Below are 27,484 nucleotides of genomic sequence, written 5' to 3' on the forward strand. Positions count from 1 at the left end.
CTAATGATAAATCGTAATTTAACACGAACGAAAAATATAGATTGTCAAAGATCAATCAATCACAGAGTTTCCATCGATGTATCAATAAGATTTGATGAATGTAGGATTGTTTTGATTTAATCCAATATCTAATCTTCGCGAAAATTATTACAATATTTAATAATAATTATCAAAGATCAATCGATCGCAGATTTTCCATCGGTATATCAATAAGATTTGATGAACGTAGGATCGTTTAATTTCGTACCTTCATCAAATCCAAATATCTCCGCGAATCTAGAGTTCGAATATCGAACAGCCGACAATTCTTCTTTCCTTTGTAATCATTCGTTATATCGCTAAAAGATTGTTGACGTTCGACAGGAGGAGTGCTTCTCGATGCTGCAGGACCTCAGCGACAAGATAAACAACAAGCACCACGAGGTCCACACGCACCCGTTACTGTCCATCTTCAAGATGGCCGAGGTCGAGGTCAAGTTGCCGTACAGCAACGAGGTCGGGTGTCTGTCGGGGTCGTCGAGCCTCCCGCTGGTCGCAATACTCCTGCTGCTCACCCTGTTTCGATTCGAGGCGTCCACGTGCCTGCTCGCCTCGTGACACCAACGGCCCGTCACACCCGATCCCCGTCGAGACCACCGAATATTCTCGAACGCCTAGAAAACGCTGCAATCGAGACGGCCCTCGAGATCGATCATCAACGAAGTTCGCAAGTTCGTTCAACGGGGCTCTAATCTTCGTGCCTCGTGGATCAGGACGAGTATCGAGAAGTTTTTGAGAATCGAGTTGCCTCGATTCGAGGATTGCCTTTTTCTCCATCTTCGCTTCCCCTCCTTTTGATTGATTTAATTAATCCTATCGATCCGTTTCTCATCTCAACGATTGATTCCAAATTGAATCGATTTCCGTTCTACAATATCATCGTGGCTGGGATCAATTTTTGTCGCGCGAGATCTTTATTGCCGCGCAATAACGCGGATGGCATCGACGAAACGGCCGTTCCGCGCGGCTACGTGGTCAATAATAAGACCGATCCCATATGCAGGGAATGGGCGTGGATCCAAACACGTGGCTCCCTTTCAACCCCCTCGCTGCTGGATCAGCGACGATATTGCAAGCCGGATCCCGAAACGACCACGGTCATTAGAATCGCGCGAGGCATTTTCTTTTTTCTCCGGAAGGAATCGCCTCTCGGATAAAAGGAGAGGTTTAAACGAGAAATACGATTATATACGTTCGAAATATTATTCCCATTTTAACACGAACCGATGAATTTTTGAAACTTTTTTTTGGAAATTCTTCTCTCGATTATCGAACTTTTGCAAACATTTTTCCCATTTCCCTCGAGCCTTAATTTTTTACGAAGCTAAGAACCGGAGACACGGGGATCCTCGAACGAGCGCAACGCGTGTATAAAGGAAGCACCTGTAGTGAGTCTGTAAATGACAAGCGCTAATTTACCGTGTAATTAAAATAAGCTAGCAGAAAAAAAACGCGAACGCTCCTCCTGTATCGGACCATTAGGTGTTTATTAACATGTTGTTCAGAGCTAAATCTAAACGGGCGTTTCTGAGGCATGGCGCAAGAGGCTCGAGTGTGTAGATAAACTTGTAGATTGTTAAATAGACTTAATAAAAAAGAGGAAAGGGAAAGGGAACGACGGCTGTTTCTCGCCGCGAGTTTTTTTTTCATTTCCTGAAATTAGAATTAAATTTAAAGAGGGAAAAAAATGCATAAAAATCGAGGAAAAATAATCGTTTTTTCCAAAAACAAAATTTTTTCATCCAAATTCGTGAATGAAGAAGAGAAAGAGAGAAAAAAGAATTTCGTGCCTATCGTACAATTGATCGAGGAATAACCCGATCGATTCGACTCGATATTTTTTAATGGATGAAACGCGATAATTTGATCGTTTCGCAAAATGGTGGCTGCTGATGGGCGAGTAGCTGCGAGCGAGAGACAGCCGCTTTAAAACGGTCGATTTGTCAGAGGAGAGGAGAGAAAGAAGAGGAAGGCGGAGATAAACTTCTAAACAGGTTGCCGGATGCACGACGTGTACAAACGACGCGAAAACGGACGGGTGGAAAATTATTCAAAACTTCTGGTTCCGCTCGTCGGCTCAATTATAATCCCGGCCGAATCGCGATATTTGAAATTTTTCAATAAATTCATTTTCAAAACTTTCATCTGAAAATTTCATTTCGGTTTTATTAAAATTTCGACAAAAAAAAAAAAGAATGGATAACGCGATTCTCCGCCCGATCGATGGAAAAGTTGTAAAAGTATTTTTTTTTTTTCCAAATTTTTATTCCAACATTTTCTTTTGATGCAAAGAAACAATTTTTCAGACGATTTGATTTAATGGAAAAGTATTATTGTATTTATATATATATATCCTGGAAATATTCAATTGAATATTTCAATTGAAAAAAAAATTCATTTTATGAGAACGATATTCTGTATTCATCAAGTTAAAAATTAATTTAGATGAAACAACAGTTACAGATTCATTCATTCAGTTACATGAATTTGAAGAAGATACACCAATCTCCTGTATAACGAATATTCAATTTTGATTTCGTTTATCGAATTTCCTTGATCGAATTTCCTAGTAGAATTATGCGACAATTTTACAACGATATTTAAACAAAGTTTAAACAATTTCAAATCACTCGAATATACGTGAATATACGTACTAACTCGAAGACAAAAGATTTCGAAAATTGTCACGGATCGAAAAAGCGGTTTAGTTTCCGCGTGGCAAGCCGGAAGCCGCGGCTCGAGTTTGAAAAGAAGAGTTTCAAAACCAGACGATACGTTAAAGCGTGGGAAAGGATTGCCGACGAGTGGAGTTAGGAACGGAGGATGAAAAGAAACGACTCGAGAATGGGAGAGATTCGAAAATTTAGCGTGGAATTAATTGTGCGTGCATCCGCGCGCCTCTGTAAAAAGTGTGAACGTGGTTCAAGAAGATTCCAGCTCGCGCTCGTCCGAAAATATATATCGTTCTAATCTGGGAAAGAAGAATTTTTTTTCTATCTATCGTGTACTTAATCTTTAAAAATCCTTTTAAAAATATCGAAAAATCTTCACTCTTCTACTGACTTACATTTTCCATTCGATTTAATTCTTTTTTTTTTTACGTGTGATTTCATAAATGAATCAATTTGTACATTTTACAACAATTGATTCATATCAAAGAGAAAGAATAAATTCAAAAGTAATAATAAGAAACGATTTAGTAATATCTCTGTTAAATATATATATTTTCCAAAATATTTATACGAATGTGTTATTCGATAACGATCAAATATTAAATACGTTTGAATTCCTAATATTAATCCTTAATTCATTAATCAATGAATGCACAGTACAAAAAAAGTAGAGCTCGACTAACTTGATTTATTTCAACGTCTCAATTGTATCGACGTACGTACACTTCATATCCTCTCCCTTATATTTTTCGGACACGTTCCCGGAATTATAAAGGAAAGCGCGGTCGCGAAAAACTTGGCGGATCGCGTCCGTGCAATTAGTCGAATTTCAGGTAAAGGACGAACGTGAGCTGGATCGAATGGTACGTGACGTGGTTATCGGCAAAGCAATAATGTATAAAGTTTACGATCCACGGGCACGTCGCTCAAAAACAGGGGTGTAGGTGAGGGGGGGTTTAACGGTTTATATATCCGGGGCGAGATGTATAAATTATACACGTTATACATAACAAGCACGTAGGAAAAAAAAGAAAAACCCTAATAATAAATGTAACAACGCGTAAAATGTATGTTAATTTCGCGGCGAAAATCACGAGAGAAGAAAACGAACGAATCTCTTCTAAATTCGAGGAAGAGAAAGAATCGAATAAGAGATTTCGAGGCGAATTTGGAAAAACGAACGAACGACAGAATCGAATATGTGTGCGTGTGTGCGTGTATGCGTGTACTTGTCCTTTGTTCCGAAGCACGGAAGACTTTGGTCGGCCGATGGACGGCTGCTTACAAAGTACCTGTCCCACCGATAAGGAAAGATTCCAAGGTTCTCAGGCGGATAATGGAACGGTTGCACAAATTTACGTTTGTACCTCGGGCACAGAAATCGAAGCTGCACCAAACACGCACACCTTTGCGATCGTTTCCGAGTTTCTACGCGATTTACGTTCGGCACAAGTGTACATAAATTACCAGGCTCGCGTATATTCGGCAGCTTTCCACGCGGGGATACATTCGTGTGGCCTAACTCGTATATATATATGTATCGTTTATATTATATGTTTGCTTTCGATGTTTCGTTTTTTTTTTTTTTTACGCACACTTCCGTGCTTCGTGGACAAGATGGATAAGAATAATCACGGTGTGTGTATAACGAGGAAGAAAAAAAAAATAGCGAATTCTTATGCCGGGTGTTTAAACGCAGAGGGAAGAGTTGGCGAGGAATAAGTTGTTTCTTCCAATATAAGTTACGCTCGTGGGTCTTCGTATGTAATTGCCCGATTCTACCTGCCACGATACATTGTCGAGAGTTTCGCAGTTTCAAACATATCTGTATGATGTAAGATGTTACTCGTTTTATCAACAGCACTTTGTACAAACGATCACTTCTTCTTCTTTTTTTTTTTTTTTTTTTGTTAACTCGAAGATACGAAGGCTCATATCTCGAAATCATACGATTACGAGAAACGACGTTTCGTTGTTTTGAAGTTTCGAGGAAAGCTTCGAGTGCTTCGCGAAAAAAGAAGCGATGGCAATAATTTACAGAACGCCAAGCGTACAAAAAAAAAAGAAAATTAATTAAAAGTAGAACGAGATTGATCGAGCAAAAGTTGTTTCAAAAACTCGTATCGCGTCGCCTCGAATGCGAGAACGACGAAAAACAATTCGTGAAAATACACGGTGGTTCCAATCGAACATATCAAGGCCTCTTAGAAGGGGTCAGCCAATAAGCGGTTTACTCTGGTTTCACGTAGTTTCAGTTTTTTCGATGCTTTTTTCGACACGTGGGGACACGAAAAACGTGCAAAAATGGCCCATTCGCGATCCGTTGCCATTGCTCCAGGGATTTCTTCGTGGTGGATAAACAATCTCTTCGAGACTTTTTGCTGAAGAAAAAAGAAAGAAAGAAAGAAAGAAAAGACTATTTTGTTGATCCTTTTCTCATTTCGTCCAATCGAATGAAATTCGGTTCGAATCTTCGCCAACAAGTTAGCAATCTTATCGACCGAGCTCGTTCGAAAGCCTCCCTAGATATCTAGGGGAAAAACTCTGCGAGGAAGAAATACCTGAACATGGCAATACTGTTACCGGCAATCCCTACGTTTAAAAACTAATCGCGGATGTATTTATCGCGAGGCGAGAACGCTACAAATGTGGCAGGGGTCAGAAAATCGATTTTCCACGTGTACAACATACCGCGTGGTCCTCTCGTACTCGATTCCTTAGGTAGTAAGTAAGCTCACTGAAAACGTTCCTGCTTTACCGACAGCGAGAAATGTATCGTCGTTCAGTATTAACCCCCCGCTTTAGTAACTAGTTTCGTGAGAAAACTACCTCATTCTTGATACCGCGGCAGAATTCTAGATATCGACCAAGGCTACGCCAAGCCTTACAGATATATTTACCATGTCATCAGTTGTTATACTGGTGAAGGATATTACATTTTTCTTAGACATTTTTATTTAATTGATTAACAACTTTTACAAACACCGATATTTTCTCACTTAGAATTTTCTATCTTTTATAATCGATATATCTCAATTATTTCTACCCTTAGAAATAGTTAGACAATTGTTTAATTTTTCGAATAGAATAATGATGTCAATTCGCGAATAAGCCTCCTATGAAGGGCGGTAATTCCTCGAAGTTTTCCGTCGGTAAACCAGAACGGAAGCTCAACCTCTCCGACTACACACACTTAAACAATTACTAAACGCGCGCAATTATACATATATTACTGATGTGCGTATACATATATATATATATGTATGTACATATGTACATACATATATATGTATATATTTTATTACTCGAAACGCACTCTGACCCCGGTCACGCGTGTAATATAAAACATACGTAATGTAAACTTAAGTAGCGCACCATTCAAAATGCTTGATCCTTCCTAAACGACACACACGTAAATCCTCGTACGGTCGCCAAGTTATGGAGACCTCTCGTCTCGTAAGCAGACATCTAGGTATATCGTTGTATCTATGTGCATCGGTGAAAAAAGATGAGTCGATTACGTTTTTATCGCTCGACATGGAATTTCATTTATTCTTTTATTCTTTAAATGTACGATCAGTTGGAAAACATGCTGATATCTCACGTACCATTTTATACGAACACATTTAAAATATAACAAATTATAATATGGAGCAATTTTAATAGAATTTCAAAAGGGAAAATTTATTCCTCAAAATTTCAATGCTTATCTTTCTTTGATACGAGAGAGAGAGAGATGAAATTTTAAGCTCGCATAAAAATATATAAAAGCTTTCGTTTCTGCGTTGCCATATTCCTAAAAAAAAAAAAAAAAAAAAAAAGTACAAATCCAGCGCCAAAATTGCATTCAAAACGTGAAAAGGTGGCGAAACCTCAAAGGGATCCGTATCATTTACCGAATGAGAATTTTAACGAGATAACGTACGAAGAATTTCGTGACTAAGTGACGAAATATATATCCGTCAATGGAATCGATTCATACTATTATTATTCGAAATACGATGATGTGGAAAAAAAAAAAAAGGAAAAATTACGCCCACCTCGCGTGCGGCTCGCATGACGGCGCCGCTTTCACCGCCGCGTGAATACTTAACGAACTGGGATGCTTACGAGACGCCTTTTAGGAGGTCACTTTAGAAGACGCAAAAGTGGGACGTCGCTTTCAGTAGATCTCTCTCGGCTCGCACATAGAACGGGAGAACAGAACGAGGAGAGGGGATAATAGAAACTAAGGGGATGTATCCCGGCTCCCCGCAAACACTCGAAACGTTCGCTGTACGTGTATGTAATTCGTGTGCACGCCGATCGTATGTATGTGTGTGTGTGTGTGTGTGTGTGTCCACATGAACGTATGCGTGTGTGCCCGGAAATTCTGTGTACCGGCCGCTTCTCTGCCTCGATCCTCGAGACGGAGGATGAAAGATCGATAGATCAATAAATCCCCGATCCCCTGTCAATCGACGCGATTGATATTCGAAAGAAGGAATAAACGAATGGACATCCCTTTCGATTCGTCCACTCAACAATTCCTCCACTTTTCGAAGAGAATTAACTTCAAACGAATTAGAATATCAATCGCTCTTTTTCAACGGAGGGGAAGGGAGGAGAGGGTGCGTCCTCGAGATAATTGTAAATAAAACGGAATAGAGGATGATTATCAACAGCAACCCGGCTGGTAATTCTAGTTACTAATGGGCAAACGATAATGGCGAACGATCCCGGGACGAAGAAGATTTCACCATTCTCGATTAAACTGGATGGAACTCGATGTGGATTTCGTTCAACCAAATTATCCATTCGTCAATCCCTCCCTCGAAATTCTTATTTTACTTTAAAATAAATATAAGGGGAGGGGATAGGATAGGAACACCCCTTGAGTTCCATAATCAACGACAAACACCCCCTCTCTCTCGAGTGACCAGTCTAGTGCGACACCGATGTAACGTTGATTGTATATATCTATACATAAGTATACATATACATATATAAATATATACATATATACATACGAATATACATAATATACATATGCATATACACGAAGGTGCGTACAGGTACCTAAAAAAAAAGAAAAAAAAAAAGAGAAAACTACCTAAAAAAAAAAAAAAGAAAGAAAAGATCGACGGATCATCCTCGAGCGACCATCTTCGTCTTCGAATTCCGCCATTACCTGCCCAGGTTCTCACACTTTCTCCAGGTTTCTCGAGCGGATTCTCGAGCGAATATCGTCGCTCGAGGGAGGCGAAGAAAAGAGTTTAGAGAGAAATACGTCGAGCAAATAACGAAAGAAGAAATTAGTGGATTGAAAAACGACGAGACGACGACGACGACTAGGGAACGAATATTAAAGAGATAATAAAAAAGAAGAAAAAAAAGATAAAAAAACGATACAATTGCGGATGTACGAGAGTGTACGATAGATAGACGAGAGAAAGGGAGAGAGAGAGAGAGAAGAAAAGAGAGAATATCGAATTGGAGGGTGTGTGAGCGTGCGAGTGGACGATGCGAGCAAGAAGAAGCGCGAGTATTTGTTATAATATTATTATACGGACGACTAACGAGTTGCCGAGGCGTTGGTAAATAAATACGAAAGGGCTCCCCAAAGGAACCTCTGAAATTATAAAAATCGCTGATCGAGTTTATCATTTCACCTCGAACAACAATCCGACACGATGACTGCTCGTCAACCCTTTGTCTTAAAATGAGAACTCGGTCAGGCATAGTGAAATTCACTTGAAAGTCACTTGTTCTTCGACTCGCTAGATAGGATTTTTCGAAAATTAAACAATACTTTCAATCAATCAATTGAACTGTAAGACAAGGGATAACGATGAATTTCTGTTACTTAGCGTCCTAATGGTTCTAACTCTTTAGATTATTTCAATTCGATATTAGAAAGATATATAAAAATATATAAAGTTAGAACTAAAATTTCTCAAAATACATAATTAAATACGTTTCGATAATTGGATTCAATAGTTTATTCTAAATCTATTCGTTTAAAAGAAAGAATCAAGAAGCAGAGAGATTTCATCGAATCCGAAACAATCGATCGTTCTCTGATCCATCTTCCACGATGCTCATAGATCAAGAAGCCAATCGATGGTTAACGAACTTTCTTACGCGAAAGTTTGTCGCGGGTGTTAATTAAATCGTGAAGCTGTTTGCAGAACACACACACAGACAGCGGTCTATCTTGGCAAAACAGTGGCACGAGGGAAAATTGAACGTTGCTGGCCGGCCTCCGTGATATCGATATCGCTTGTCGGCCACGGATCGATCGTCCAATTTGGACGTGCGTCCACGCGTGCACCAACGCAGACCGCAAAACGCATATAGGTCAAACGCAAACGCGAATCGGTCGGCGAGATGGCTGAATGAAATCTGTAACTGTGCCACACCTAAGGATTCCTTCGTTAAAAATATCACGGGGAAACACGATCGCTCGGTCGAATAATATTTTCCTTCTTTCCCTCTTCTTCTTCTTTTTCAGAATTTCCGTTTCTGGTTGTAAGTTTGTTGAACTCCAGTATCTCACCAGTATCGAGAATAATCATTTAAAGTATCCTCACGATAAAAAAATATGTTATTTCCATTAATTAGAAACTACTAATCAGAAATCATGTTTTTGTTTTTCTTAAATACGACCACTTCTTTTCTTTTTCGTTGTCGAATATTTCATTCATTAATTTTTCTTTCTAATCTAAAAAATAGTTGTCAATAAATATTTGTTACAATAGTTATGTTTTATATAGTAATACTTACAAAGGATTATAATTATTTCGTACACTTGTCCCATATTAAATTTCTTCAGAAGTTTTATTGCAATAGATCCAAACATCGATAAATCACATTTCCCTTCTTCTCTCATTCGCGCAATTTAATATCCATTTCAATAATTCTACAATCTTATTTATTGTGCATCTCGTGAAAAGTTTAATTTTTTAATCGAAAGAAAGGCAAATCTGTTGGAACAAATGTTAGCACGCAAATGATCTTACATCGTGGAAGGAGTTATGGAATTTGAAACACCCAGTGTATATCCCGGTAACAACCCTCTTACGATTATGTTTGACGCGACCTCAGCGACTAGGCCAGCTTAACCCCACTTACCCCTGCTCGCCGAGCAAGTCGCCGAGTGGACAGAGGATTTAAAGGTATATTTCACCCTATGAACATCGGCTGCTGGCACCTTGTACGCTTAACCGTGCGAACTGTCAAAACGCTCGCTCGTCCAATAATTGGATTGAAAAGGGTTAGACGACGAGCAGGCCTGTCCGCGGTTTCCTTTCATCCCCTGCCGATTCTCACTTACCGAATCATTTCTCTAAACACGTTTACCGACGTAAGATACCCCAACACGAATAATATAAATTTAGAATGGAAATGATCGTCAACGTGAGATATTTGAGAAATAAATCTGGAATGAATTTTTTTCAAATCAACGAGAAGAATTCGTTTGCAAAGTATTTTCACCAAGATAAATTGTCGATAAAAGTATTTGAACAATCTTTGAGGATAAAAAAAGAAAGGTAAGTTTCAAAATCAAATCAGTTTTCGAAGGGGGTGGATTAAAGATCGATTGATCTTCTCTTGATTAATTTTCAAAGAGGACGAATTCAAGAGGATGGATGGGCCGTTTCTGAGTAAGGGAGTAAATTTGAAAATCAATTGACAAATTTAATCTAAACGAAGACGAACGTAAGGATCGTTGAATGATCATTTCCAAGAAGCGATGCAAGATTAATTACGTTGTTGGCCGAGTTGAACGGCCGCATAAATCGCTCGATCCAGATTCTCCGCTCGAGAGAAAGCCGTTATTACTATCAAAATAGATCGGTGTTTTCTACATTGGTTTCGCGCGAGCGCAACGCCGTCGCTATTTTATAATTACTCTCGAAGAGGCGTGCGGAAGCGCAGGCCGGCGTCACGGAAAATAGAGCAGATAAAAGGGAAACAAAGCCGTGGTTACAAGAGGGCAGACGAGCAGCGGCCGAAACCCATCTCGACAACGGAATGGTTAAAAATACAATTTTGAATCGACAACGGAATTAGACGAGTCGGGTATTTTCGGCTATCACCGGCTCCCACGATCGTAAACATGGAACAAACGATAATAGAAAGACGAAAATAGAATTTCTCGTAATAAATAACGGATTGTTTATAAATACGTTATTAATATCTACGATTATTTCTTTTTAATTTCCTTTTCATTCATAATCCTCGAGAAGTATCTGTCAATCTTTCTTCCTCGTCCAAGAGACATTTCTTCCGGTTTTTTAACTTTTCTTTCTTTTTTCTTTATTCATTTCGATGAAAGACGATCACGATTAATTATACGTAGAATCGAACGATCGGATCCTGGCTCTGGAGTCGATCAAATGGGATCCGCTTGGAAAATCCTCTTCGTTTATACTTGCACCTCCGGTGAATCTCATTAGACTGAAGTCAAAAGAGGGTATCGACGTACAATCCATACACTCGCGCGTGTGCCATAACCACGTACGGATATTTATATCCAATAACACGCACATGTATATATCGAGCGTGTATACATTTCATATTGAGACGTGAGAGTTAATATTAACGATGAAATATCGAGTAATGTGAATCTATTTGTTTTATAATTATTAATCGAATGGAAATAGATGGATAAATTTCAAAAAAAAGAATCTTTTATTTTCCTTCTAAAAAAAAAAAAAAAAAAAAAAGAATACTACTTTCTCGATATTTGAAAAATTAGGATTAAAATTTATTCGCAAAATCGTTGTATCGTTCGAAAGAAATAAAAATAAAAATAAAAATATATCTCTATCCATCTATCTATTTCAAAACTGTCCATTCTCTCCGGCTTACCTCTTAACATGCATATCGGATATCGGATATCCACTCATAAATTCTAAGACCAAGCCCGAAGATATTTCGTAGGAAAAATTCTGTAATATCTTCGACGTAATATCTCTCTCTCTCTCTCTCTCGAGAAAAAAAAAAGAAAAAATACACGGTTTGCCCGTGTATAAATTTTAAATCGGTCAGGCGTACACGCATCCCGCGTGGAAATTTCGAATTTAACTTTCGAACGACGCAAGCCATGATCCAGCCATGCGATACGCGTTCTTAAAAGGCGCGTATATCTTAGCAAAAGTTAATCCAAAGTTCACGAAGAGCCGAGGGGACGACGCAGATTTTATTACTCTCGCGCGAGGTTAAGAGAGTCCTACAGAGAAATTCGAGAGGAGGAGGAGGAGGAGGAGGGAGAGGAGGGGAGAGGTAAGACGTCTTGATGGAATCCTCAAAGGATTTTGCATCGGGTGTTGTGTTTGTCGGAAGTGGAGCATCCGATTATTCTCTTTGCCATTAGACGCGCGAGGAACGTTGAATAGCTTGTTAAACATCCACCCTTTAAATAGAATCTCTTTGAACTCGGATGTTCCATTTGCGGTGGTGGACCATCCGGAATAACGGTACAATAAGAATTTCCTTCCGTCATAACCCACGAGGCGTGTGATCGAGAAAAGAAATTATTTATTCTCTCTTCTCCGATTAAAGTAACCTCTCGTTATCTTCATCCATCGATACGTGAAAAGAAACTTTCTTAATTCCATGAAAATCGTTCCGTAATACGATATACAGGGAACTTGTATCAAAAATAATAGGAGAGGACGTTTAATCCTATAAAATTTCTTCTAAAAATCTTTTCGCCCACGAATGATATAATGTCCTCTTTGCTTCTATCGTTACCACACCACGACGTTGCATTATTATGTTACGTAATTAGAGTTGTGCAAGTTGAGCGAAACGAGGTAGCAAAATATATATATATATACAAAAAGAGAAGTTTGAATCGTCGTCTATGAGATTTCGAGAAAAAGAGAGAGAGAGAAAAGAAAAAGGAGTTCCGGAATTGCAATTCCTTCCCTTGGACGAATCCGTGAATCAACCGCATCTTCGTGCCCGCACCCTATAATCGTATCTCGTGCCGGAAACAAACGTGCTATAGTGTAGACTGTTCGAAGCCGGCCTCCTCTTGTGCACGGACAAAAGACACCCCCACACGGGGTGGCGATGTGGAGAGTGCACACATCCGTCGGGAGTGCACGTCCACCACGATGAAAGAGAGTAGGGCTTAATCAGTTAGTCGATAGGCAAATTGGCTTAGAGGCAGCGACCGACCGGGTGGTTTACAGAACCAGCAAGCCCCGCCAGTGGCCAGTGGCCGAGTGGCGAATCAACCCTTCGCCGATAAGAGTCGCGTCGTGTCCCCGATCCTTGCTAGGGTTTCCTCCACGGATCGTGGCCCCGAAATTGCCACCAATGGTGAACCTCCACCGGGAAGTGTGATATCTGATTCTTATTTGTTTCTACCAACTGTTCGTTTCCCCGAAATATACGTTTGGTGTACGCGAAGAGGAGGGACACACGAGGACGCAGATTCGCAGGAATAGAGAAACTCTCCTCTTCCTCCCGATGATCCTCGATGACCTCGAGGATCGAGGCGATTGTCGCAGATCGACGTAACGCGCTCCGGCCACCGACTTTGATGGATGTTCGAGGGAAGTTCCGGCTGACGCGGCTGGTGGGCCGATAAGCTGGCCGCGGTGTCGCGATAAGGAATTCTGGAGTGGTTCACGAGGGGATTCGGAGAGCGGCAACTGCACGATTGGACAAAGAGAAGCGGTAGAATGTGCAGCTGATCGGTGAGTCGATCTTCGAACTTTGCCTCGTTTCTCGAAGACATATATATCTATCTCGCTTCGTTGCACTTTCTCAATGATCTCTTTCCGGATGATAATTATTCAAATTTTTCTTGAAGAATCGATAAACTTTCTTCAATCACTTTTTTATTATATCAGAGGTTAGAAATATTCAGAGTGCTGTTGGCCGATCTTTTGTCGTGGAAAGAATTAGAAGGGAGCGAGTTTAAACAACGTCGACCTAAATATCCTTTCACCAAGTCGAGGAATTCACTTCGAAATTTCGAATCTGGAATGGGAATATTTTTCGCTTTTGAAATTACGACTTCATCCATCGACGGTACTTCATTTTCATCATCGTATCCCCTCTTCTGTTTCAGGAATGAAGAGACACTCTCTGCTGATATTATGCTACTACCTGTGCACGCTCTTTGACATGGCGGCCCTACACTTTCCGTGAGTAGGCGAACATGTTCGAAAGCTACTATAGGAGCCGCGAATAAAACCGGGGGGAGCAGGATACTCGAGATTAACCATCGATCCATCGATGGAAATCTCTCGAGTTTTTCTGCTCTCCTTCTACGTATTTTTTTTTTTCTGGGGGACGATACGACCGGCCTACTTGCAAAAAGAACGAATAGCAAACGTACATCGTGGAGGAGGAGATCGATTCTTTTTCTTTATCTTTCTTGTCAACTATAATAACAACGATACAATTTTGTATCGATGATAATGAATCGAACACGTGGAAAATTGTAATACGAAATTTCACGTGTGTTGCTGTACAAATTTTTACGACTCGAATAGAATTATTATTACTTATTTTAATCCTTGGTTCTTGGATATTAAAATAATACGGGAGGGGAATGGTAAATAGGAAAAGTAAAAGTCGCGGTAAATTCGTTCTGATTGCAAATTATGGCGAGGATAGAGGCTGCCTCAGCATCATCCGCGACTCTGTCGAGTTTCAGCGAGGAAATATGCGAACCGGTACTTTCCACGGAGGTCGAAGGCTGGCATATTAAAGTCGATAGCCTATCGTCCAGTACGTTTCGACTTTCGGCGAGAAAGCGAGGGTACCGTTTTTTTCCCAAGATCGAAAGGTAACGCATCACATGATCGACATCATCAAACAAATTTCGATCTCTCTTCTCTCTCTCTCTTTCTCTCTTTCTTTCTCTTTCTCTCTCTCTCTCTCTTTCTTTATCTCTCTAACCCTTTCTTCGAATGACCCACCTTCTCTTCTTCTCTTTCTTCTCCGCACAAAGCTCTATCTCTTTCCTAATTTTTCGATTGTTTTCGAAACGTTTAAAATGTTCAACCTCTTTCTGCAAACACGAAGAACGCACAGTTTTCGTTAAACTATCGCGAATTCTTTTTTTTATTTTTTCTTTTTCTCCCAATAAGTGTTTGCTCGACAAACAGAAATATCGAACCGATCTCATAAAGATATCCCGCGATCGATCGACGTCGACCGAGACGAAATTGAAGATTTCTGAAAACTCTACGTGGATTATCGGTTTTTACGACGCTATAAAACGCCACGATTCGTCTGAATCGCCAATCCACACTCGAATCGTATTCCCGGATAAATAAACGTCGATCACGCGAACCATCCCTTTATCACCCCTTACTTATCGATAATCGATATTATTATCATTCTTCCGTTCTCCTCCTCTAATTCGAATAATTTACACTCCTCGAACCACCTAATTAACACGTTCTCGAGTCACAATTCAAGAAACGATCGATCAAGAGAAAATTTATTAATCGCCGATACAATTAGAGATCGAGATGGTGCATACTTTAGAAAAATTTCACAAGGTTCTCTTAAACTTAATCCATTCCTTTCACAATATCATCTCAATCTCAAGATCAAAGATCGAAGAAAGAAGTATCGTGATCCTCAATCGAGGTCTCTGAGGAAAGATCGAGAGTATAAATCGGGAGAGGGGGGTTGTAAATAATTGCGCGTCGAAGGAGGATTTGAAAATTCTCGGGGAAACCGGATTCAGAGGTCGTAGGTTAGCATATTAAAATGTCCGCATGTAAGGAACACACGTATCTCGGCCGGAGGTGTGCCAAGCACGAAGACCTATTATGGCTTCTGCGATATTGCTGTTTCATCGGAATCGCGCCAATATTTTAGAGTCCGCCACTCGTAGACTCCACCGTTCGTGGACTTCCTTTACCCCCGATCTCTCCTCTCCGATATTTTTCCCCGCTGGAAAATAATTCGAAAGAGGATATTGTATTCGTGAATCGTGAATCGTGCATAGAACACGAACGATCGAGCCGTGATTATAATACGGCCTCGATAATCGTCGTTACAACATTACAGCATTGGGGAGTATAAGAGGAAAATAGAAGGGGAAATTTTAGGAAGAGAGATGAAAATAAATATTAAATGTTTATCTTTAGAAAATGTGTGGATATCGGTGTAATATCCGTCTGGAAAATATGCTGTGTAATTCAACTCTGGATTAATATTTGAGTTTCCTCTCTGCCCCCCTTCCTTTCTTTTTTTTTTCTCATAAAAATATTTTACTCGAGCATGATTCCAAAATATATTTTTTTTATTTTTATTTCAAATGCGGTTTTTATTAAGCACTTTTATTTGGAGAACGTTCGTTTGTCAGGATAATTTATTTAGGCTCAATAATTTTGGCTTCGATACAACGAAACAGGGAGAGACGAGCGTAACTTTGGATGGTTTTGATGGTTTCAAAGAGGGACGAGTTTCTATGCACTTTTTTTTTTTTCTCTCTCGAATGTTTTACACGCAATTACCATATTCTATACATAAAGAAGTAGCTAATAACCGTGCGGTTCGAAATAATGCAGAGGAAAAATTTAAACGCGGGCGAATATGGGAAAATGTCGAGGTCGTGAAAAACGATTACACGTTGCCTCGATTACCATATTCTATAAATATACAAACAAGATACATGTACGAATGGATTGTTCTTTCTCGCCGCGTTCGAACTCAAGAAGAGACGAGACAGGTTGTTCGGAAATCGATACCGAGCAGTGGTTAACGATCAGAGATAAAAGATAACCTAATGAAATTAAATTGGAGATAGGACATTCGTTATCGAAAAAAAAAAATTACAGGCGAAGAGGAACGAATCGAAGAAAAGCCTAATCAACTATAAAGTTATAATATAAATAAAATCAGTCGCTAATCAAAGACTCTTTAATTTTTATTGACAAAATTAAACGAAAGATAATATCATTCACGCGAAAGAACACGATCTAGAATCGTGAAAAATCCTACCATGGAAATCAAAGAAAATCATTATCAATTTTTTAAAAATCACAATTAACCTTATTAACGTTAACTATTACATCTTGGTCGCGAGAGAAATTAGAGCGCGAAAAGAAAAAGAAGCCGAAAACTTTAGCAGAACCATCATTTTCACGAATCACAATCTTATAAATATGTATGCCTCGACCGTAATAGAGAACACGGTTATCCCGCGAAGCGCGAGAAATTAATCTCCTCATCCTCAGCCTCGCTTCTCCTCGCTTCTCTGTCTTTTCTTTTTTCTTCCAGGGAGTCGGATCTCGAGTACGGGAGAAAGGAGTCCTCTTTGTCGCTCAAGGATATCCTCCCTTTGAACCCGAAGCTGTACGACAAGCACAGGGCGCCCAAGTTCCTGGGCCAGCCTACCATCGTCTACTTCCACGTGACGGTGCTCAGCATCGACTCCATAAACGAGGAATCCATGGTAATTCGGCGTGGCTCTCGTTTAATTAACACGACTAGACCTTCTAGGAGAGAAGCCTTCCCTTCGAGGAAGGAGATGAATGAAGAGGGTTCGGTCGAGGAGAGGCGACAGAGAGCCGACACGGTTGGCTGCGACGTTTCGCACCTTTCGAAAGCTCTGGAATCTCGCGAGTTTCAACCGAGCAAACTCGTTTTCGTTTTTTTTTTCTTTTTTCTTTTTTCGCGTATGCAAATTGGGCCAACGAGGCGTGCACGGGTTGCACGCTCGGTGCGTTTTTATTTAAAACCCCTCGGTGTCGGTCGGATGCGAAACGTTTGAGAGATTAGCGAAAACGAGACGGGATGAATCGGTTGGATGAGGATAAGACGCGATGATGGTCGCCGCTTATTGAATTAAAATCGATTTATAACCGGCCGCTTTTTTACACCCGATTCAAATTAAATTATTCGCTCTGAGATTCTTTCGGAGAACAAGTAAATAATTAAAATTATAATACGACAATCTCAATAATAAGTGTTGTTAATGCGAATATTTTCTTTGAAGTGCGTTGAATAAATTGAATCGAATATATAGTTTGAATAGAAAATAATCGATCATTCTTTAAAATCTATCCACATTTTTAACACCTTTCGATTATTTTTTCCATACAATAAACTTATATAATCTTTCCTTAAAAAAGAAAAAGAAAGAGACTCGAGTTATGATTCGTATAATTTTAGAAAAGTAATCCTTCTTCTGAAAGGATGATGGAATATTTATTTCCTTGCCAATGGAATTCAATTGCCATCTCGATCTCATTTTCGAAAATAAATGAAAATAAATCTTATTTCTATACTTCTTGCAGACGTACGTTGCGGACATATTTCTGGCGCAAAGTTGGCGGGATTCTAGACTACGACTTCCGGAGAACATGTCCGAGGATTACAGAATATTGGACGTAGATTGGCTGCACAATATCTGGAGGCCCGATTGCTTCTTCAAGAACGCGAAGAAGGTCACCTTCCACGAGATGTCGATACCGAATCATTATCTTTGGTTGTATCACGACAAAACCTTGCTTTACATGTCGAAGTAAGATCGAATATTTCGATTTTTCCTCCGATTTTTGTTTCTTGTGCTCTTATCTGTTTCGTCTCTCTCTAGATTGACACTCGTCCTCTCCTGCGCGATGAAGTTCGAGTCTTACCCCCACGATACTCAAATTTGCTCAATGATGATCGAAAGTTGTACGTATTCTTTTTATTTTGAATCAACCAGTCATTAATCTCGTAAAGAAATTCGCTCGAAAATTTGTGAGTACAATTGATCATTATACGATAAGGAATCCTCTTTCGATGATTCAAAAATATTATTAAAATTTCCACTTGATAAAAAAATTGCTTACGATCTATATACTCACAATTGTTTCGTTAAATAAAATTATCTCTGATTTCGATATCATAATTCGCATAAAGATCTATAATTTTACACACACATATTAATCGAACGTTGAATTATTAATCTAGAATCTTGTGACAGGCACGTAGATCTTCGTTCATTCAATCCTCTTCCCCAATTCCAAACAAACTTTCATTATTCGACTCGAATAATCATATTACAAAACTATCGATCAGATCCTCCTCTCCCTTCCAATTACACCATCATAACCACATCACCATAACTGGATTCGAATATAAGAAAATACATGTTGCTCGATCAACTTTGACGAGGAGTCGAAAACGTACGATCACTTTCAGTGTCGCACACCACCCAGGATCTGGTGTTCATATGGAACATGACCGACCCCCTGGTGGTGAATCCAGAGATCGAGCTACCCCAGCTGGACATCTCGAACAATTACACGACCGACTGCACGATCGAATACTCGACAGGGAACTTCACCTGCATTCAGATAGTGTTCAATCTTCGGCGCAGGCTCGGCTATCACCTGTTCCACACGTACATACCGTCCGCGCTGATCGTGGTCATGTCCTGGATCGCGTTCTGGATCAAACCCGAGGCGATCCCGGCCCGGGTCACCCTCGGCGTGACGTCACTGCTGACCCTCGGTAAGGTCGTCGCGCCTGCGACTTCGCCCCCAGCCGCGGATCGACCGATTCGAAAATTTCGAAATTTCCTCCTCAAATGCCGATCGATCGAGTCGAGAAAATCATCCAAACGATTTTTTAAACTCGAGTTAAAGTAATTCTCCTTCTGAGAACTGAGTAATCGAATATTGGAGAATTGGTCGTCAAAATTAATTAAAGCTTTCGAATTTTTTTGAATTGAAATTTTTCATTTTTCTTTTACTCATTCGATGAGATATCTGTAGATGAGTTTGTGGATTTTCAAAAGAGCGCTCGTTGAGTAGACATTGAATTCAAGATATATAAAGAATCTAGAATCGAGTATCTTGGACGCAGAATTTGATATTCCATGTGGGTATCAGTTCGGATATCCGAGCAACAGGTAGGGCGTTAATAGAAACTATTCTCAGAACTTTCTAGATCTTACATCCTTCCTTCTCCCTCTTTCCCTTCTATTTCTTTTATTTCGCTCATCTTCCCTCTCATTTTAATTCGTAACGAGCCGTATAATCGAGGTTGGATCGAGCTTCCGCCCCTTTCAAAACTGCTTCCGAATTGAAATGAATCCCGGAGCATGAAGAGAAGTAAACGCGTTTCCTTTTTCCTTTTAAACGCGACATAACGAAATAACGAGGCGTCTTTAAATCGTGGAAATCGAAATTCGCCAGTTTGGAAGATGATCTCTGCTCGATTTACGATCGTCGAATGATTCTCGACGCTTTGTTCCACGTATAATATTTACATTGAAATCGAAATCGCTCTCTCTCTCAAAGCTAGAATCCATAAACTTGCATAACGTTGTTGTGCAACGTTGAAATACAGAAGCGTAAATCAAATTCAGGGCGAGAAATGTTTATTAATTGTACGATTTACAGCTACTCAGAACACGCAGTCTCAGCAATCACTGCCGCCCGTCTCCTACGTGAAGGCCATCGACGTGTGGATGTCCTCGTGCAGCGTGTTCGTGTTCCTCTCGCTCATGGAATTCGCCGTGGTGAACAATTACATGGGGCCGGTCGCCACCAAGGCGATGAAGGGCTACTCGGACGAGGACCTCAGAGAAGCCATCGACGAGTTCAAAGTAATCTCAACTTAATCTCCCATTTTTCCAAATTCCAATCCATTAATCCCCTCCCTTCTCTTTCTTCTTCTTCTTAAACGCGTAAGAAACAAAGTAGAATTTTAAAAAAGAAAAAAATAGCTATCATTATTCTTTTTCTTTTTTGGCAAAATTAATCAGTATAATTCCTGAGAATTTGAATTGGAGGATATATATATAGAAAATAGAAAGTGTACAGTTTGTACACAGTCGATCGTAAATTAAAAAAAAAATAAAAACAATATCAAATTAAGCAGAAACGCGTGTAAAAATATCGTGTTTCCCTCGTGGAAAGGTTATAAATTCGCGTTGTCGTTAATTATCCGCGGCAATGTCGAACGGGGCGAATGGAAAATGGCACAAATGATCCCCGGCGAGGAAGGGGGGAAAATTCGCGGAAAAACCGGGGAAAAAATAGAGGACAGAGAGAAAGAGAAAGAGGAAGAGAGAGAGAGAGGAGTAGTTTGCGGGAGGTAATTCATGCGGCAACGCGTTCTCGTTTCTCATTTACCCAAAGAATTATGCATCTCGAACTTACAATTAGTAAGGGTTAAGCGTTCCTGAACCCGACTCGAGGAGGGTAATAATAAATAGCCGGGTTGCGCGGATGGTTGGAAAAATTGATGGAGCGGAGTTTTCTTCTCCTCGTCTGGAGAAAAGGGAAGAGAAGGACGAAGCCTCCTTCTTTTTTTATTCAAAGTTTCTTGGAACTCGATCGTTTAACGCGAAAGATAAATAACGAAACTAAAGCGAGGGGCGAAATAAAAAAAAAAAGGGTACACCCGATATATTCGCGTGACATTCCGGTAACACCTGACATACTTAGAAAATTCAGCGGGCCGAAAGTGTCGCGACTTTAATTAACGCGCCGGTTCCACGAAAGGTTTCTCTCAACTTTCCGCAAAAACTTGGTCGAAATCAAAAATAAAAGATAGGGCCGGGGAATGGAAAATTGATAAATAGGTTCTTTTTCTTCTTCTCTTTCTCTTTTTAATACGGGATAATTTTTGTATTTCTTATATTAACCGGTCTTTGTTTCTTTGGAAAATGCATCGTAATGCAATGGAATTGATTTATGCGTATTTATATGATATTAAATGATATTATGGAATAATAATAACACGAGGCCAATTTGAATTTTGTGATCCTCCCGATGTTAATGTATAACGAATGAATAATTAATACAACGAACGGTATTTAGATAGATATTTATTACGATTTGTAACAAATTTATGCCCCTATCGTCGAGAACCGAGAATATAACAACAATATATTTCATATTGGAATGATTTTTTGAATTTTTTAATACGAAACGAGATATCTATCCGCGAGAGTAATAAAGAATATTCTACGAAAGAATAAGGATTCTATTCTCTCCTCTCAGGGAATCGGATCGATTCGATCCATCGCGTGAAAATTAATTCGAATTTTTCACGTGGGCGCCCCATTTTCTAAATATTAATTCGAAGCTAATATCGAAACACGATCTCTCGAAATTAATCGCGCGGTCACACAACTATATTGTTCAATAACGGTACTCAATCGTCAACGTCGTGAATTTTTCATGGAACTGGCCTCTGAATTTTTTATGCTTATGCGTGTAAAACCGAATCGTGATCGAGCCGATTTTCTCTCTCAAACGTTCCACGGAGAAAGCTTTTTACAATTTACAAGACGACTCGTCCTCCCTTTGCAGAAAAAACGTGCTTTCGTTTCATGAAATTAAACGTCAATTACGACGTTAAACGTTACCTACAGAAAGATACCTACGGTTTCGAAACGTTTGAGGGATCGAAGGGAATGTAAGTTGAATTTTAAATTATTATTTTTCTTTGAACCGTGACCTAATTATACGCGCGATCGTTCATTCGTGTCGCGGATCGCGCAATTTTTATGTGAAAGAGGAACAAAATATTGTTTCGTATAAGAAGAGGAGTGCTTTGTTCGTTTCTCCTCGAAGCGAAAATAATTTTTTACTTTTCGCTTTCGAGACGGTTTGAAAAGAGGAAGAGAAAAAGAAGAAGAAAGAGGAAAGATAATCGCTCGCGCGAAAATGGCGAACCGCCGCGGAAAGATGCGTTTTCCATTTGCGAGGCAGAGGAACAAACATTATCTTGCGGGGCGAAATTAGTTCGTCCTCGGGGTACGAGTAAAGTGAGAAGTTTTCAAACTCGCTCGGCCGACAACGCTTCACGGAAACTTTATCCAAACGAAATGGATCTTTCGATGCTTTTTCGAATCTCACCGATTTCTAAATTATAATGCACGATCAAACCAAAGTTTAGAAAAATTTCTGACAAGCTAAAAAATCATGGAGTGATAAAAGTTAATCGATCCTCCTTAAAAATAAAGATTAAAAGAAAATGGAAATTTCTAAATCTTTATTATTTTATTTGAAAGAGAAGTATGAACGAGAGTTACGAATTGTCGGAAATGTTTATAAATTGGAAAATAACGAAGGAATAAACCTCGGGGAAAAATGTTACGTATCGCAGGAAGGGAAGTTTCCATTTCTGGAAAGTGGCGCGTGCACTTGGGAAAGAAAGATTGTCTCGCGTGCCTTGAATAAGACATGAACCCGAGGAGGCCGAGATTAATTTAAATTTCATTCGAGCCACCCCTCTTCTACCACGGGGCCCGATGCTTTGCTGGAAATTCGAAACGCGTGCTTTCACTTGCCTGCTTAATAATTTATTACACCGACCGATTGACCACACGGCTGTTATTTTGAACTCCGTTAACTTTGTGCGCCATTATTTTTCAATAAAAATTCGTTTAAATCCCTTTTTCTCCCGCCAAAATACTATTCGATCCCGTAGAATTATTTTCTTCCATCTCTTCGAGACGATCGAAAGATTTATTCATCGCCAATTGTTATTCTCTGGACAGACACCGATGAGGAACGATTCGGAGAGGAACAGAAGCCCGGTGAGGCCAGCGACCGTTCAATACGACACGTGCTGCCAGGGTCGAGCGACTGCGATTTACATCGACAAGGTGTCCAGATTCTTCTTTCCGTTCTCCTTCCTCATCTTGAACGTCGTCTATTGGAGCACCTTCCTGTAAAGGTGTGCATCCGAACTGGGAGGGATGCAAGAAAGGAGGAATCGCCGAGGATCGTTCGATCGCCTCTTCTCCGCGAAAGGCTTTTGGCTTTGTAATCTCTTCGACGATTAGAATCGATCGCGTTGCAACGAAAATCAGTAAAGTATTCTTGAGAGTAATCGATGATAATCGAGTATCATCGAGCGATTGAACGAAGAATCGAACGAGACGAAGGCGGTTTTTCTACGAATCAGAAGAATTTCCACCGCCTTTTATATAATATTATTATAAACACGCAACGAAATGATTAAATTAATCGTAAGAGCATATCTAGCTGTTAAGATTCGCGTTTAAGTTATCACACTTTAAATAATATATCGAATTGAATTAATTGTGTACTCACCCTCTTTCGAATCCTTTGTCCATCGTTTAACGAAACTCTTCCACGTTCGTTTTAATTCATCCTTTACTTACTTCTTTCAAGCGTTCAGCCATCCTCGTTTCTCATTTCAATTTATACATAATTATCCAAACATGTTGATCGCGACACGATTGGGGGAGGAAAAAGAATGAAATAAATTCGAATCTCTTGTTACGCGAGGTCACCTTCCCCGCTGAAATGGAACGATTGAAAATTGATAAGACGCGATTACGATTTATAAATTTTTATAGTCTCAACGCATGCGATCCGTTTCGAAATCTTAAGTAAGGTAAGGTTGTTTTTTAACAAAACAAAGAAGAAAAAGAAAAAAAAAAAAGAAGAAAAGAAAACGCTCGCGTGAACGTTCGGATCGTGATTAAGCGGAAACAGTTTTACTTACGTTGTGTGCGATCGCAGACTTTAAAAGACAAATAAACGGAGCATAAACACGTAAAAAGAGAAAGAGAGAGAGGGGGGATCGTTTCCCCTCCCCCGCTGTGTAATAAACTGCAAACGAGGAACGGGTCGGCCGGAACGGGGAGGAATGAAAAAGACTACGACGACGAGCTTTACGAGGCAGCTTATTTATTCTTTCAGCAGCCGATAGAGAGCTTTTTATATACGGGTATATAACAAACAATTGCCCCCTCCCTCCTTCCGCCATTCCTGTCTTCTCTTCTCCTCCTCTTCTTCCTCCTCCTCCTCGCCTTGGATCCTTGTTGATGCCTCGCATGCCCTCGTCTTGCATCCGTGAAAGATCGTCACCTAGAGAGTCTAAATTCTTGGACAAACTTTAACTCAATCGTATCTTAATAAAAATCGATTAAAACGAAAACAAAAAGAGAAGAAGAAGAAGAAGAAGAAGAAAAAGAAGAAAAGAAAAATTCTTAAAATTCTGTTTCTCGATCAAAAGATACGTAAATAATAATTCTCGGTATAAATAAATATAATTAAACAAAAGAAAAAGAAATTATTAAAAAATATATATATATATCTCGAGTAAATACCTGATTCTCTGAAATCGAGAAAGTAAACTTTCCGTTCCATCCTTCGAGTTTCGAGGAGGGCGAACTAACTCATCCTTGCACGGGTCGATGCGATTCAAGGCGAGGACGAAAAATATTAGTTGGCATTCGTTGCCCGATTGCGCGAGGGAAAAGAAAGGAAAAAAAATTGACACGGCGAAAAATAAAACCAGTTTCCACCACTAACGAGGCTGTACATCGAGGAGGAACGAGTCCACGCTCCTTGAGCGATCTCACTAAGGTGTCACGGGTTAAAGGAAGTTTCAGAAGCAGAGAAAAGTAAAGGACCAACCCTTTCATTTCCCTTGTACAGGCGACCCCTTTTGGATTACGGCACTTTTTAGCAGTGACGAGAATCTCACTCGCCAGTAAACGACCAGCAGTAATTAATTGGAACGAACATACGGCCTGCCTCCTGGTTGCTCGCCGAGAATAATTAAATCCGCACGTAAGGCGGCGTAATTGTGACGCGACCGAATGCGCTCTCCCCCTCCCTCTCTCTCTGTCGCGAGACGGAACACACGCTGCCTCCAAAAGATGTTCCACTTTTTTTTTCCTCCACGCTGCCGCTTAATTAAAACAACGCGTCGTCGACTCTTTTCGCCCTCCCCCTCCCTTCTTCCATACGATATCTCTTGACGAAGCTTTAATAATTCCAAAGAAATTACGCTCCTTTTTTTTAAACGGCCGAGTTCATTTCGATTTTTACGATCGATCGATCGATCGAATCGATCCGAAAGCAGCTTTATTGATATTCTGGCTGATAAGGTAATCGAGGATCCTGATATTTGTGTCGAGCAGCGACTGAATAATTTTCCAAGAAGAGAGGAAGTAGAATCGGAAGTAGATATCCGGTTTTCATATCGAATCTTCTTACGTATTTCCCTTTGATCTCTGATAGAAAAAAAAAACGCGTTAAAGTAAATGAATGGCGCGTCAATGTTCTCGCTTCTAAATTCCGTGGAAAATCGAAAAGATTCAAACGGTGAAAAGATTTCATTTGACTGTTTTCAGCTAACACGCGCCGCCACTTGAGGTTATTTCATCTTGAAAACGTCGCTTTGTAGGCCGATCTAACTCTCTCTCTCTTTCTCTTTCTCTATGTATCTCTCTTTCTTTCTCTTCACCTCTGTCCATCCTTGTCACCCGCCTTGTCTCCAGCCATCCGATGGCTCGTTTTTATTTGGAGAGAGAGACGGAGAGAGACAGAGAGAGAGAGAGAGAGAAAAGAATCGACACGATGAAAGAGCTTGGAACACCGGAAACGGATTGCGACAATGCCGCGAGCACGCGTCCACGTGTGTATGTGTAAGAAAAAAAAAAAAAAGAGTGTTCTACAAGAGTTTTTAATCATGCCATTTTATCCTGAGAGAGCCTTTGTGCCCAGAGATAGAAAGATACTTTCGTCCCCCCCCGCGCTCCGTTTCTTCTTCCCCTCTGTTTACGCGGACAAGTCGATCCCACGATTTAACACTCCCTCGCGGATTTACCCCCTTAATCCCTTCCGGTGGCCCATGTCACGCGATGCAAATTATACCCTCTTTTCTCTCTCTTTCCTCTTTTTTCTTTCTCTCTCTCTCTCTCCTCTTGGTTTTCTAAAGAATATATCCCCTTTCTTTTCCATCAATTCAACTCGTTTTTCGATCGCCGCGCGGGAAAATCTATTCAAATTTCTTGCCCCTCCCCTTCTTCAATCTCTTCTTTTCTTTTTCCTAATTAATTAATTTTCAATTTCGGTTAAGCGAAGAAATATATCTTTAACTTAATCTTTCGATAATCAAATAACGAATCGCGAAAAAGCTTTTCACACCTCCCCCCCTCCCCTTTTCTAAATTCTTTACAATCCTATTAAAAATATATCTCCCGTATCTCTTTCATTCTAATCCTCCCCTCCCCGTCGGCGATCGCCGATGATTGCCTCTTTAGAAGAAAAGTTAATAAGGGCGGTAAAGTAGGCAATTATTAAAGTTCGTGAGAGAGAAATTGATCGATCGATCGATCGATCGAGATTTAGCGGCATCGAGGACAGAAGGTGGCCCATCTTTAACAAGATCCCTTCGTTTGCGTAATTAACTATCGACTTTCTGTCGACAATCTTGTTAACGAGAAGCACACCGTCGATCGTTAATGGATTCCGGGGGAGTCGAGGCGGGCGTGCAACCAGAGACAGTGGAATAATTACTCTTTCGTTTCCGGAATATTCGGAGCGTCAAAAAAAAATAACACGAATTCGAAATCGAACCGAGAAGAAGAAGACTCGCCCCGAAAATCCCCGAATCAGTCAAATAATCCGGGAGAGGAAGACCCCGTCTCAATTAAAATCCACGAGAGGTAAGGAAAGGGCGCTCTATTATCAACCGAGCCGCGTCAAGGGAAATTTCCAACGGTTTCCTTAAAAAATATTATATATTCGACACGGTAACCCAGATCTCCGCCTATATAGAAATAACCGTCCGTTCCTGAATAGTTTCGACGGAATTAGCGAACAAACGGCGAACACCGACTTACGACCCGAATTCGTTTAAAAAGAAAGGTGGTATGTTTCGAAACGGGAGGGGAGAGGATGACGCTCCTCCAAGGCGAAATCTATCCATCAATCTTCGATCGAAGGGAAAGCTATAGGAAATCAGGCATCGGTTTCTCACTTTCCAATTTAAGCCCTGGCCCGATATATCGACGCGGCCTTGACCGA

The 27,484-nt window shown here is 40.2% G+C and overlaps 3 protein-coding genes across 8 annotated transcripts in view; 2 read left to right on the forward strand and 1 right to left on the reverse strand.

Annotated features, from left to right (window-relative positions):
• Window positions 1-14,138, forward strand: part of LOC551647 — a 247,539-nt gene extending 233,401 nt beyond the window's left edge. For 2 of the 3 annotated variants that reach the window (XM_624037.6, XM_026442610.1), the window contains one exon: window positions 364-8,337. In XM_624037.6, the coding sequence (XP_624040.4) occupies window positions 364-597 (234 nt within the window). In that variant the 3' untranslated portion in view covers window positions 598-8,337. Of the gene's footprint in view, window positions 1-363; window positions 8,338-13,785 lie in introns of those variants that run through there. The other variant, XM_006571222.3, reaches the window with a different exon arrangement.
• LOC551680 (histamine-gated chloride channel 2) overlaps window positions 1-23,737 on the forward strand; it is a 53,394-nt gene extending 29,657 nt beyond the window's left edge. Inside the window, exons 1-9 of one of the 4 annotated variants that reach the window (XM_006571225.3) lie at window positions 12,010-13,408; window positions 13,786-13,861; window positions 14,377-14,508; window positions 16,962-17,136; window positions 17,981-18,207; window positions 18,280-18,362; window positions 18,873-19,184; window positions 20,078-20,283; window positions 23,191-23,737. In XM_006571225.3, the coding sequence (XP_006571288.1) occupies window positions 13,788-13,861; window positions 14,377-14,508; window positions 16,962-17,136; window positions 17,981-18,207; window positions 18,280-18,362; window positions 18,873-19,184; window positions 20,078-20,283; window positions 23,191-23,367 (1,386 nt within the window). In that variant the 5' untranslated portion in view covers window positions 12,010-13,408; window positions 13,786-13,787 and the 3' untranslated portion in view covers window positions 23,368-23,737. Of the gene's footprint in view, window positions 1-12,009; window positions 13,409-13,785; window positions 13,862-14,272; window positions 14,509-16,961; window positions 17,137-17,980; window positions 18,208-18,279; window positions 18,363-18,872; window positions 19,185-20,077; window positions 20,284-23,190 lie in introns of those variants that run through there. The other 3 variants (XM_006571224.3, XM_016917822.2, XM_006571226.3) reach the window with 3 other exon arrangements.
• A 598-nt stretch (window positions 23,738-24,335) lies between these two features.
• LOC408576 (potassium voltage-gated channel protein Shal) overlaps window positions 24,336-27,484 on the reverse strand; it is a 104,669-nt gene continuing 101,520 nt past the window's right edge. Inside the window, exon 5 of the mRNA XM_026442628.1 lies at window positions 24,336-24,532. Within this exon, the coding sequence (XP_026298413.1) occupies window positions 24,383-24,532 (150 nt within the window). The 3' untranslated portion in view covers window positions 24,336-24,382. The remainder of the gene's footprint in view (window positions 24,533-27,484) is intronic.

The sequence above is a fragment of the Apis mellifera genome, linkage group LG1 (assembly GCF_003254395.2).
Source record: "Apis mellifera strain DH4 linkage group LG1, Amel_HAv3.1, whole genome shotgun sequence".
NCBI classification, from domain to species: Eukaryota; Metazoa; Arthropoda; class Insecta; order Hymenoptera; family Apidae; genus Apis; species Apis mellifera.